This window comes from Apis cerana, linkage group LG4 (assembly GCF_029169275.1).
Source record: "Apis cerana isolate GH-2021 linkage group LG4, AcerK_1.0, whole genome shotgun sequence".
Taxonomy (NCBI): domain Eukaryota; kingdom Metazoa; phylum Arthropoda; class Insecta; order Hymenoptera; family Apidae; genus Apis; species Apis cerana.
The window spans coordinates 7897971-7911250 of NC_083855.1; the positions used below are offsets into that span (position 1 = coordinate 7897971).

General features: G+C 23.4%; 1 protein-coding gene across 2 annotated transcripts; it reads right to left on the minus strand.

Annotated features, from left to right (window-relative positions):
* Positions 1-4233: 4233 nt before the first annotated feature.
* On the minus strand, positions 4234-13273 carry LOC107995629 (synaptic vesicle glycoprotein 2C-like). 2 transcript variants are annotated; one of them, XR_003697139.2, is made up of 11 exons: positions 12744-13273; positions 8641-8697; positions 7963-8124; positions 7256-7418; positions 7035-7156; positions 6543-6781; positions 6173-6354; positions 5688-5968; positions 5534-5607; positions 5320-5448; positions 4234-5138 (listed from the first exon to the last, which is right to left on the minus strand). XR_003697139.2 is itself a non-coding variant. In XM_017053254.3 (10 exons), exons 1-10 carry the CDS (start codon positions 12781-12783, stop codon positions 5095-5097), a joined length of 1578 nt encoding a protein of 525 aa, XP_016908743.1. In that variant the 5' UTR covers positions 12784-13271; the 3' UTR covers positions 4234-5094. The 2 variants fall into 2 exon arrangements, 1 of the variants encoding a protein (XP_016908743.1); XM_017053254.3 differs by having other exon boundaries at positions 5320-5607; positions 12744-13271.
* Positions 13274-13280: the final 7 nt, after the last annotated feature.

Sequence of the window (13280 nt, forward strand, 5' to 3'; positions counted from 1 at the left end):
TTTAAAAGTTATACCTCTTTAAAACAAATAAAATTTGAAATATTTTGTATAGTTATGGTGCATTACAGTGGTAAAATAGTTTTAAAGTGACTTTACAAGAAATTTTTCTTTTCTTATTATATCTTTTCGTTTTTATTGTATTATCTTCATTCTGTTCTGTTCTGTTTTATATTTAACATCTCTTTGGTATTCCTTTTCGCGAAATCAGCTGATCATATATTTACATAACAAAATATAATGAGGTTAGTGTTAGTGTTATGAAAATTATGTTTGGTCATCTATCATTGGTAGATTCAACGAGTGGCATTCAACTAATTTCGTAAGTATTATTGAAATTTTGAGGACATATACATCATATTATTTTTTCTTTTTTTGATTTAATATATAAATTTTATTATTTTTTTGGAATTAATTTTTATATCAATTATGTATCATATTAATGTTAAAATTTTATTTTACCAAATCAGTTATTGAGTTATTTTATGAATTCAAATTGGTGCCAAAAGTTTCCAGCCAAACTATAAATCTATTTTAAAAAAAGTAATAATAAAATTTTTATTTTTAATAATAAAATTCCTTTTATGAAAAATTTGATGATATGAGTTTTGTAAGTTATTTTATAAGTTATTATTATGTTTATTATTTTATTTTTTAAAAGTTCATTATTTCATTAATGTAATAATATTACATTGTAATTGGAAACTTCTAGCAGCATTACATATTGTGATTTATACATTTTCATGAATATTAAAATATGACTCATATATTATATTAAAAATTCATATACATCAATTGGAATTCAAATTTCAAATTTTTAAATTTGATATTTTTGATTTTTATTTTTATTAAAATTTTTGTTTTAATTAATTTTTTTTTTGCAAACTATATATTTTGTGTCTTTTAAAAGTTTTTTGTATCATAAATAATAATGTTTTAAAAATTTATTTAATAATGAGATTTTCTATTGTTTAACAATTTTAATTTATTAAATTCAAGTTCTACGTAAAATGTACTTATGAAGTTCCTCGTAGCTTTGTAATCTACGTAAAGCAATATATGAATTTAATGAAACATTAATAAATATTTAATTAACAAGTAAGATAATGTATTTTGATGTGAAATATAAAATTTTAAAATTAACTGCCATGCTACTCGTATTTGACCAGTTTATTTCATGTTTGAAGAAAATCGAAATATTAGAAAGAAATTTTTAATATTTCAATTAAATAATAACTATTAAAATATTAATAAATTGATTTGTATAATGCTATATATCGATAGATTGAAAATAAAAATAAAGGAATACTTTATAAGTAGTTGCAGGTACAATTATATAAATATGTAAGTAACATGTAATTTTTCTTAAAGGCAGATATGCATAGTGGGCCAAAAATCATGATGCAGTGAGCAAATGGGATAAATTCAAAGAAAGAAAAAGATAAAAAAAAAGAAAAAATATAATTTAAAAATTGAATTTTAGAGATACAGTATACATTTAAATAATAATAAAAAATAAGAAAATTATCCTGTTTTTCATTGTACCAGGATTTCAAAATAAATATTCTCTGTATTCAAAAGATGGAAGTTCTTCATTTATCCGCAGGAATTATCTGTGAAATATAGTGCCTTTCTAGCCACTTACAGTTAGAGCGAAAAATTATTAATAATGTAACACGCATAGTGCAACGATTAATAATTATTAAAAGCACTTTGCATCTTTTCAATGATATTGCAAAATCTAAAAATAAATATTGAATATTGCTATTTACTCTTTGCTTTAACGAATAATTTTCATTTCACAAGGCAAAGTACTATTCTTTGTCTTCCTGCTTATAATTAAAAACTACAAAATAATGCTGAAGATCAAGCAAAGTGTTCGAAAAAGGAATCATATTAGATTTTATGCAACCATCTGATAAAAGTTCTGTCAAAATTTAAAAATCTTTGATAATATATTTAGAAAATACAAATTTTAGATTACACTGTTTGAAATGATTAAGAAATTAACGAATAATAATTTTAATAAAATTATATAAACATTTTTTTTTTATATTTTTAAACTGAAAAATTAATAGTATTTATATTATTTGAACAGAATACATTTTTTGATATAATGTAATTTTCTGATCGTTCGTTTCGAGCATTATAGCAATTAGTACTGCAATTAATACATATTAACAATACACATTAATAATACAAATTTAAATGAGCTTTGTGCTCTTTTCTTTTCTTAGTAAAGTCGGTCATACAATAATTCTAGTGCCTTACACGAGAAGTCTTTTATTTCGAAAAAAATAGCTGCAACAAATAAAGTCTTTTTCGTAATCAAAGTCACTATCACAATAATAATGCAAAATTTTTTTTTAATAAATTTCAGAACTTAAAAAATTTACTTAAAATTAGCAATACAATAGCATCTTTCTAGTCAATATATAATAATTTCGGAAATTTCTATTTATATTAGGATATCTATTCATATATAAATGTGATCACTGATTTTAATTAAAAAAATAAATTATTTGGAAGAGTCTCTGGGAAATAATAAATAATAATTAATATTAAATTTCATAATTAAAATTTTATATATATTTAATCAAAATAATTATTCAAAGTATGCAGCAATAATTTATAAAAATTATTTAAATTAATAATTATGTATTATATTTTATTATTTCGTGATAAAAAATTTGAAAATTTACAAGAAATCTAATATTTTAAGAAATTTTTATTTTTAAAAAGACTCTTCAAATTTAATTTAGATTAAAAATTACGTAAAAGAATTAAGAATGAAAAGATAATTCTTGAGTGATTTTTCGAATAAAAAATGCATTTGATAAAGAGAAAAAAAGATTTTGTAAATAATTTTGCTTTGCTTTATCAATAATTTTTTGCTTCACGAATCTCATTGCGATAATTCTATTATAATTAAGATAAGATGTATAATACATAATGTAAATAAGAAATAACAATAGGTCCAAATAATTAACTAACATTTAATTAAAAAACCTTGAATGATGAAAATTTTAATTGATAAATCGAACCAAGATTATTGAAAATATTATTATCCATGAAAATATAGAATTTTGCAACATTTATGGAATGAAAATTCAAGGTTTTTACTAAATAATTTCAATTGTGTCTTACTTAATGCTATGGTGTAAAAAGCATAATGTACATATATTTCCATATTTGTTGTCTGTGTAAAAAAATATTTAACAGATTGTTAAAAAGAACATAAAGTATTATTTAAAATGATACAACGCAAACTTGATATTGATATTGAGGCAAATAACATAGATTACGACGCATTACATTTTTAATGGCAATTTAATGTTTTTGAAACATTTTAACGGAATTGAAAATCACAATAGAATAAAATGTCTTTAATATATGTATAAAACTTTTAAAAATCATCAAATTATGAACATTTTACAATTTTCTTTTAATCAATGGAAAGATCGATGAAGTGATATAAATATTGTATATAGATACGACAAATGCGTCTTGAACATTTATGAAGCGTTTAAATGTAAATGTAAAAAAGTAATAAAAAGTATTCTAAAATATGTAGTATTGCATATAAAAAAGTGATTTCTTCACAAATCATCTCGAAATTTTATAAGAAGTAATACAAATTGTTTCACTATGTGAAAAATTTCATTACATATTATTTTTTTCTAGAAGAAATCACTTCAGTTTAATGCAAATTACTTATTTTGGAACATTCTGTATAGATATACGATTGCGCCGATGACCAGCAATGTTATTATTACTTACAAATAAAAGAGGTAGTAACAAGAACTATAATTAGTAGATATGTAATAAAGAGTAATAAAAATATTGATTAAGAGCGGCAGTGTAAAAAATATAAACAATGATATTATAGTCACCTCTTCTGAGAACTCGTATTAATGCTATTTTCAATATGTAATTGTATTTAGTACTGGGCAGAATAATCATATTTATGGCGACGATTATGTATACCGAAATGCTACAAAGTTCTCGCCTTTCATTTTTACAAAAGAAAGAAATATATGAAGCTGCAAATTTTTACGTGACTTCGTTACTTACTTCACCTTTCAACGATTGAAAATAATATAATAACAATAACATATGTTAAAGTTACAGTTTTTTTTTAGGAATAATACATTATTTTTTTTATTTTGTGATATAAATATATCATAAGGTAAGTATATAGGAAAATTGGAAGAATAATATAAAGACAACAAAAAATAATTTGTTTAAAAAATTTTTTTATCTTTCTGTATGTATAATTTGAATTTTTCATTTATTTATACAACATTCGTATTTACACGATCAAAAAATATTTTACATATCTGATTTATGCATCTATATCACGCATACGTACAATAATATTTCATTTACAAAACAAATAGGTTTTAGAAAATAATTATAAATTTCTTATAACGAAACTTTTGAATTTAAAAATTTAGATTTAAACAAGAATTTTAAATTCCTATTAGATATATTAAAAAATTCTTATTATAAATTTATAAAAATAAAATTTGTTAAATTATAAAACTGACATTTAATTAAAATTTATAAATTAATATTTCTCATTTTTGAAATAAATAATTTTCATTTTTTTCATTTCGAACAGTTGTAAACTTTTGAAACATTTATAAGAAATTAAAAATTTTTAATAGAATAATTTTTATATCTTATAGAGAAATAATTATAAATGATTAATAAAACATATGATACTAACAAATAATATGATCGTAAACATATTTATGCAAAAGATATTATCTAATACTCAATAATGAATTGATAAAATACTATTCATGTGATCTAATTCACATAATTATTTAAATATATATGTAAATAATGTTCATGTACATAAATTGTGAAGTTCTATATGAATTCAAGGAAAGACAATTCAATGCTATCTTTCATAAAATAGCTATTATTTATTTTTTTATACAAAATCCTATGTCTTTCATTGATGTTTATAAAAATACTGACTTTTTGAATGATATAATTTATTAATAAAATATGGAATGATTAAATGTCATACGTTGTAATAAGCGTAATCTCTATTCTCGTTTCTTGCGTTCTCTTACCAGAAAATATTCAACTTCTTTTCTTTGAGAGAAACAGTCCTAATAATCCTCCAACTGAAAATTAATCGAATTAATTAATTAATTTTGTTGAATTACCATTTTTCATGAATGTAAAATAAGTGCATTAAAGTTTTAAAAGCTTAAAAAATTATATATCGAATGCAAAAAAATTTTATTTTTCACTATTTATTATCATCAGCGAATAAAATAATAAAATAATTAAAGAAAAACTTACGGATCACTATGCTACCGACTAAAAAGATTGGCACCTCGCAACTGATGTCGAGCAACATTCCAAAAGTTAAATTACTAGCTATGGCGCCGATTCTTCCGAAACAGGTCATCATACAAATCGCAACAGCGCCTACATGCGTTGGAAATATGTCAACTACTATACTGCTAATGACGAAATTCGCTGTGCCTATCATCAACGAGAACATGCAGCTCACCATGAGAATTTGCAGGGAAGATTGGACAAAATATATCGCAAAACCGAAAATACCAGCTAACAACATAGTTGTTACTACAAAAAGAAATATCGAAACATTAATATATAGAAATATTAAAAATTATTTTATTTTTATTGCATCAGTTTAAAGTTACCTGGAATCGTTCGCCGACCAACACGGTTTGCCAAAAAACCGGACATGATGTTGCCCAATAAGCAAAATGCATTAATCGTCAATGAATTGATAAAAACCATTTGATCCATGTTAGGAGAACAATTATCCACGTCGGTTGAATTAATTAAAACGTTTTTCACTGTTTGTAGATCAGTCTCGTGGATCAATTTACAGACGCTTACACTTTGTTCCGGAAATAATTTATGATAATTTTCGAAACGATTAAACAATTCCGGCAACCATAAACCGAATCCATAATAACTGTAAATAATAATTAACATTATATGAATATAGAATAAATTGATCAAAAAAAAATATATAACATATTTTCATTATTAAAATTATATATAAAATATTAAAAGTATTTATTATTCATACACATGTGTTACAGTTGTTATTAAACTAGAATTTAATTAAGACATGACAAGATTGTATCTGTAAGAATATGATTTATGAATAATTTACCCGAACATATTTGCGAAGTAAATGGTCCAACAGAGAAGCGCATATTTCAAAAGTGGTGGTGATGCAAGCGAACGTGCTTGTTGCCAAATATTTTTCAATAATTCCATTAATATTCTAGACGCGGAGAATGATGTTTTACGATTATTAATATTCAATGTATCGTCAGATAATAAGATTTTTATCTGTAATGTGCACGAACAAATATACATCATTAATAATCATATTTAAAATTTATTTTCGTAGTTTGATACTTTATATATATCAAGTCAATCTTAACCAAGATCGAAAGTATATGAATTAATATACTTTATAACTTTTATCAATGACATTTTCTTTTCTTTTTTATCATTAATATTTATTATATACTTACTGGATATTCATCCTCGTCACAACCACTGTTTATCGCATAGATTTTTCGTAAAATTGTCAATGCTTCCTCCGTTTTTCCCTGAGAAACCAAAAATTTTGGGCTCTCGGGATATCTGCTTGCGACAAAAGCTACCATTAGCGTTGGTATTCCAATAACGGCCAAGAAAAGTCGCCAAGAATTATATAATATTCCGTTCAATTGAAAGGACATTGGCAGCGGTATAATGATCCAGGCCAAACCTAAAAAAATCGAAATTGGAAATCCTGTTTACCATTTTAACAATTTTTATGCTTATTACTTTATTTTAATTAAATATTATTGTGAAATCATAATAAAAAATTTATCAACGTATATATTTCAATTATATTTAAAAAGTTATTGATAAATAAATTTGATGTTAAACTTTTAAAACGAGATATAAAATGTAATTGATATAATTTTTAATAAGCAAAGACAATAATAATTTTAATAAGATGATAAAGAAAAATTTACCGGGTAATATTAACCATGATAGAGTCCAAAAGAATCCAACGTAACAAATAGCTTTTGCTCTTTGTTTCTGTGCATGAAACTCGCCAAGATACGTATAGACTAGTGATCCAGGAGCACCGATACTGAAATGGAAAAAATAATTGAGATTATTTATGTATTATTCATGTATTATGTATAATATCATAAAAAAATGACTGCAACGAAGCATATAATAAACTTACAAAAATCCATTGAGACCTCTGAAAATTAACAGCACTTTAAAACTTTGAGAGAAACTTCCTCCAATTGATAAAATACTGTCGCTTAATAAAGTAAGGAGAAGAATATATCTCCTTCCGTAGGCATCTGCGAATATTCCCCAGAAAAGGGAACTTATAACTCCTCCTAATAAAAGAAAATGTTACAATGTTAAAAATATGTATTACAATATATTTAAGTATTAATAAATATTGAATAAATATTAAGTATTTCAATAATTTACTGTTTAATGTTTTTGTTTTTTTGTTTCTTGTAATTTTTTCTAATCTTGTATATATCATTTAAAAAGATATAATTAACTTAACTTATTTCTTATTATTTTTTTATTTTTAATATTTTAAACAATAATAAAATTTATCTTCTATGGATGCTGTACTTAAGGGAAAAATTAATCAACTTTAATCGCAGAAGTTACGAGTGGGATGTTATATAAAAAGTACTCCTCAACTTTCTTAATGAAATAAGTGCTATCAAACGTGTCTAACATATTGCAATAAATGTTCACAGACAATTGGTTATAGTAATGTTTTTGTTATTTTCAAGATATAATTTATTTTTTTTTTCATGATTTTTCTTCGCTTGTATTTAATATTTGTATTTTATATTACTTTGGATAATATAATTTTATGTTAAATTTCTATAAATTCTTAAATAGATAGATATACTTTACCTAAGAGAAAGGAGACGTTCAGAAGACCTTTTTGTTCAGAAGTCAAATTAAGATCACATTCTGCGGATGGCAAGATATATGCATTTATACCGTTTTGGCAACCAACACAAAGGAACATTGCTCCGCAGAGAAGTAGAAAGCCATAGTGAAATCTTCCGTACCCTAAAATTATATATAAAAATATTATAAAGAGATACAATAGCATGTAAAAACTTTATTATTCTATTATTTACATTGTACAGTTACTTTACTACTTAAGTGCTTAAGAAATAACGGTATATAATATAAATTTTGTTTTCAAACGATAATCTTTGCATTATTTCAAGTACTATTGCAGCCAAATTTAAGGGTCCAAGAAATAACAATAGATCATAGTCGTTTACTTAAACTTTTATGAGGTTCTGGAAGACTTCTTAAGTAGCGAAAATAATGGGACAAATTTTGTCCTATTCTTGGATCCTAAATAGCAATCGCAGATAATAATTTTCAAAAAGAATGGTTCGATATCCAATCAAATGTCGACTTTTAATTTTGTCATTTTGCTTTCTCTCATAAATTTTGAGTTTGAAAAATTGATAATTCATAACGAGTCAGAGATAAAAATTGGTAGAATAAAAAATTATTCATAAAAATAAATAATTCTCGTTATATGATAGATGATACAACATTAATTCTTACCACACATTTTAATTGCTTTTTCGAAATCTGCAGCTCCTTCTTTGCCTCCATTATTCTCTGAAAAAGAATAACTAGATGTTACTTAGATATTTATATTTATATTTATATATAATAAATTTAATTTTTGTTGCTTTTTTTTATTCTTTCAATATAAATTAATTGAATGCACAGTTTTGAAATTAAAAGTAATACATTTAGTCGTTATGACTAATAAATATATTCCTTGAAAATATCGAGGACATATGTTTCATGTCATTGTTATAGTAATCATTTTCATAATAACGTTACATAAACTTACAATTTATTATTATGTGAAATAATTTTATGATCTTGAAAATTTTTTAAATTCACTGGTTTTTTAAACTCAAAACTCATTTAATAATTGTATATGTATTATTGTATTTCATTAATTGATTATTTATATATTAATTAATCATTACATGTAATAATTGATTTCTCTTATCATGATAACATGATTTATGTGATTCATTACTATTGTTAATTGTATAAGTTAAAATATTATAGTAGAATTCTCGACATTCTAGGGTCGTTTTTAATTACTATTAGCACAATCAAGATAGTGACACCAGCAATTAATGGTAAATGCGGTAAGTGAAGTTTATTGAATTTGTCTTTACAAAAGATCGGCATAACTTTAATTATAAAAGTATCCGTAAGAAGTAAGAATAATATGTAACTTATTACATTGTTATTACAAACCAAATTTAAAAAATAATCCAAAATAGATCAAAATAATTTTATCAACATAATAATATAAAATTCACATTTTATGTAAATTCATCGAGATAAATATGTAAATCAATGAGATTATATTATATTCAATATTACGTATTTAATATACAATGGATCATAAAAATAATCATAAACAGATTGTCCAAAATAATAGTATGATCCCTTGCTTAGAAATCGAGCCAAATATCAAAAATAAAAATATATCTACATATGCATATTTAATAAGACACAATCTTGATAAATAATTAGCGAGTTATAATATTAAATATCTATAAGTTTATTCTGTATCTTATAAATAATTTTTTAATTATTTTTATTTTACTTGAAATTTGATATTTCGATCGATGAAGGGAAAATATATTATTGAATTTATTACGAAAGAATATTACGAACAGATTAGCTCAGGGCGTTGACATAATCGCGCGTGCTTTTCCATTCATTTAAGTTGTTTCTATTTACTCGTGCTTTTCCATACGAGACGAATCATTTACATTATAACTTGCGTCTAAATATAATTTAAAATTTCATTTCGCAAACATTTAATTTCAACTGAAAAATGGATGACATGATTGCGTTAGGATTTCCATATTAAAAGATTCTTTAATCGTCCTATTGTGACAACAATAATAAGTCACGTTGCAAATCATGTAAAAACAATGATTTCGATCTCTGTCACGAAAATGAATATGAGCATCCGTTTATCGCGAATTTACATTGATAATCAATTAAGATTTTATTAAGATAATATTATTATATAGATTGCTATTTATAATTTGTAATATTTACACAGAAAAAGATTTTGAGTAATTTATAATTATTCCTAGAGTTCTTAGAATTATCTTTTCTAATTTATAAATTTTTTTTATTTTTAAATAGAAAAATATGTTTTTTCTACATTAATGAGAGTTAAAGAATTTAATGATGTATAATAATAAAATTAAAAATAAAATTAAAAAGAATATTATTACAAATATTTTGAAGAAATATTCATAATTATAAATTAATTTAGTTCGAAAAATTATGTATTAAGTAAAACATACGAAAAATATGTTCCTTTATTCAATGTGTATTCTTTAAACAAATATCAATTATATAGTTTAAAATCGAAATAATATTAATCGTTTGATTATTGACATTAACAATAGGTAAAATGTAATTAAACAAACAATTAATATTTCGTCCATTATAAAACTATTGTAGAAGATAAATTATGCAGATCCGTTGTACATATTTATTAAACAAACAATGTTCGAACCAAAATTGCGATAACAAAGATGAAAGGAAGTAATTATCGTAACCTAGAGAATAATTATTTTCATGATGTTTTATTCGATCGTTCTTCTATATGGGTATATAATCGTATATAATCGTTTTTCTATACTGGCATAAAAATGTTTTCATGAACAGAAACCAATTTGATTTTTTAAGAAAATGAAATATAATGATGATATATGTGTTTATGTTAATTTTTAACATGCATAATATTTCTATTTGAATAATAGTAATAAAAATATATGAATAGTAAATAATATAATGATAATAAAAATTCAATTTTATGATAAATTATTTCACAATTTCTGAACGATAAAAGTGAATTATAGAAATATATATAAATTTATTAAAATAGTTATAATTTTTGCCATTATAATTTAATGTAATGTAACAGTCAATAAACTCGCACGATTCCGATAACATTTCCATCAGCGAAACACGTACGAAAATGTCGTTGACGTAGAAAAAAGACAATTGGATCATTGACGTAGAAAACCAGGTATATCGCAAGATACAATACATCTAATATGATTGTTTTTTAATTCGATTATCATTGTACCGTTTAATAATAATATGCATAAAAAGAAATTGACGTAAAAGGACACTATATTTTTAAAAAGCACGTTCACACATATTTTTCGTTATTATTGGGCGAATTCGCTGAGACACAACTTTTTGATCGAGAGGCGTTTGGCAATTTCGAATGCATCGATAAAACTGAATAAAATTAGGTCAATCAAAATTTATTCTTTATCAAAAAAAAAAAAAAAAAAAATTACGGACCTCTTGATGAAATAATTTTGTAAGTAATCTTATGCAATTTATAAATCATATCACAAGAACAATAAAATTTTAATATCGATATATGTTTAATGGGAACTTCTCGTCAATATGTTTAATGAAACTTTTTGATATACCATTATGTTATTTCTAGATAAGATCTTTATTTCATTATTTATTAATGAGTATATTATTTTTATTAAATGAAAAGATAAAATTAATTGTAAATGTTTTTACGTGCTTTAAGTAATTTTCTTTCTTCAATTGGATATACATTATTATTACTTGGTCCATTTTTAATATCTTTATACCTTCACGTTACTTGAAAGAGTTACAGATAATAGATATTTTTTTAAATGAACTATTCGACTTGTATAATTAAATTTGATGAAATTGCAAATTCTGAACACAAAATAATCCGATCACATTTATTCTATAATGATTTGAAATTTTGAAATATATGACATATTCAAATTAATTGATATTTTAAATGTAAATAAACATGGTGAAATCCTATAAATGTTTAGATTTACGACATCTTACAAATAATATTAATTTTTCAATCTATGGTCTCAATATTATTAATATGATATTTTCATTCGAAGAATAAATAAAGATATTTTTTATATATAAAGAAAAATTGTTATTTGCAAAGTAAATCTCAATTATTAATTTTTACAAATGAAAAATATTTCAAAAAGTTATTCTTTAAAACAACTTCTATATAATTTTTTGTTTTGATTTTGATACTTCTTACAATACGTTACGAATATATTGGCTTAGCTCCAATAAAATACATATAAACTAGAATTGAAAATGACTCCTAAGTTCTAATTAAATCTAAAAATATCATTTCAAATGTTATGTGTTGAAAGAAAGAAATATATAATTGATGAATGAAACCACTGCTTTCGCGTAATATATATTTATTTTAAATTATTTTTTATTCAACATTATTAATATTCTATACAATATTATCTCAATTATATTCTTCTGATTGAAACATCATTTTAAATATTTATGATAATACCATAGAATCATCTTAATAATGATTACAAGAATTTCGAAAAAGAAAAACTAAATCCATTTTATAATATCAAAAAATGAAAACAAAACAAATTAACAATTACAAGTTTTAAATTATTAAAATTTCTTCAAAGATTATTGAATAATATTTCACATTTTTTTTCAATATTATATTTTTACTTTCATATATCTTACAGAAAAATATGAATGAAAAAAAATATCTAGCAATATTAAAAATAAAATAGTAAAAAATAACATAACATTGTACTCACCAACGCCAGAAAAAGACAAAGAATTAATACTGTTAACCATAGCGATCACGTTTCACAATATAGCCAATATGGATTGGAACACTCGTCTTCCTTTCCGTCAAATGTCCGAGCAAAGACTGTTGGTTGATGGAAAGCAGGCAGAAACTTGTCTGTTTGTCAGTCAATGCCCATGGAAAACGTTCCCGCGATCCACGTTCGTGTCGCTTTAAATATTGCCATGCGCTTGCACGATCGGTCACCAATGAACGACAGTTCCGATTCGTCGAATCGAAAATCGCCTCCCCTACTTTTCCCGCCGACGAATACCCACGTGCGAAAATGATTTTCCATTTGTTTGTATTGTTTGTTCGTAACACAAGTGACGCACACATCTTTTCGAGATTTCAACTTTGAAATTCTTCATTTATATACGCAAATATATGATTCAGGATATGCGTACACATAAAAAATTATATATTTAGTTTTCCGAAACATAAGTTATATAAATTTTATTTCTTTCTTTTTCTTTCTCTTTTTCAACGATTATTAGAAGTAGAG

Excerpts from the sequence above, each read along its gene's own strand:
- LOC107995629 (XM_017053254.3), bottom strand. The coding sequence starts at position 12,783 with ATGGTTAACAGTATTAATTCTTTGTCTTTTTCTGGCGTTG. Across the intron at positions 5,608-5,687 it reads TGGTCGGCGAACGATTCCAG|TAACAACTATGTTGTTAGCT; the intron begins GTAACTTTAAAC and ends TTCTTTTTGTAG. Across the intron at positions 5,139-5,319 it reads AGTCGGTAGCATAGTGATCC|TTGGAGGATTATTAGGACTG; the intron begins GTAAGTTTTTCT and ends ATTAATTTTCAG.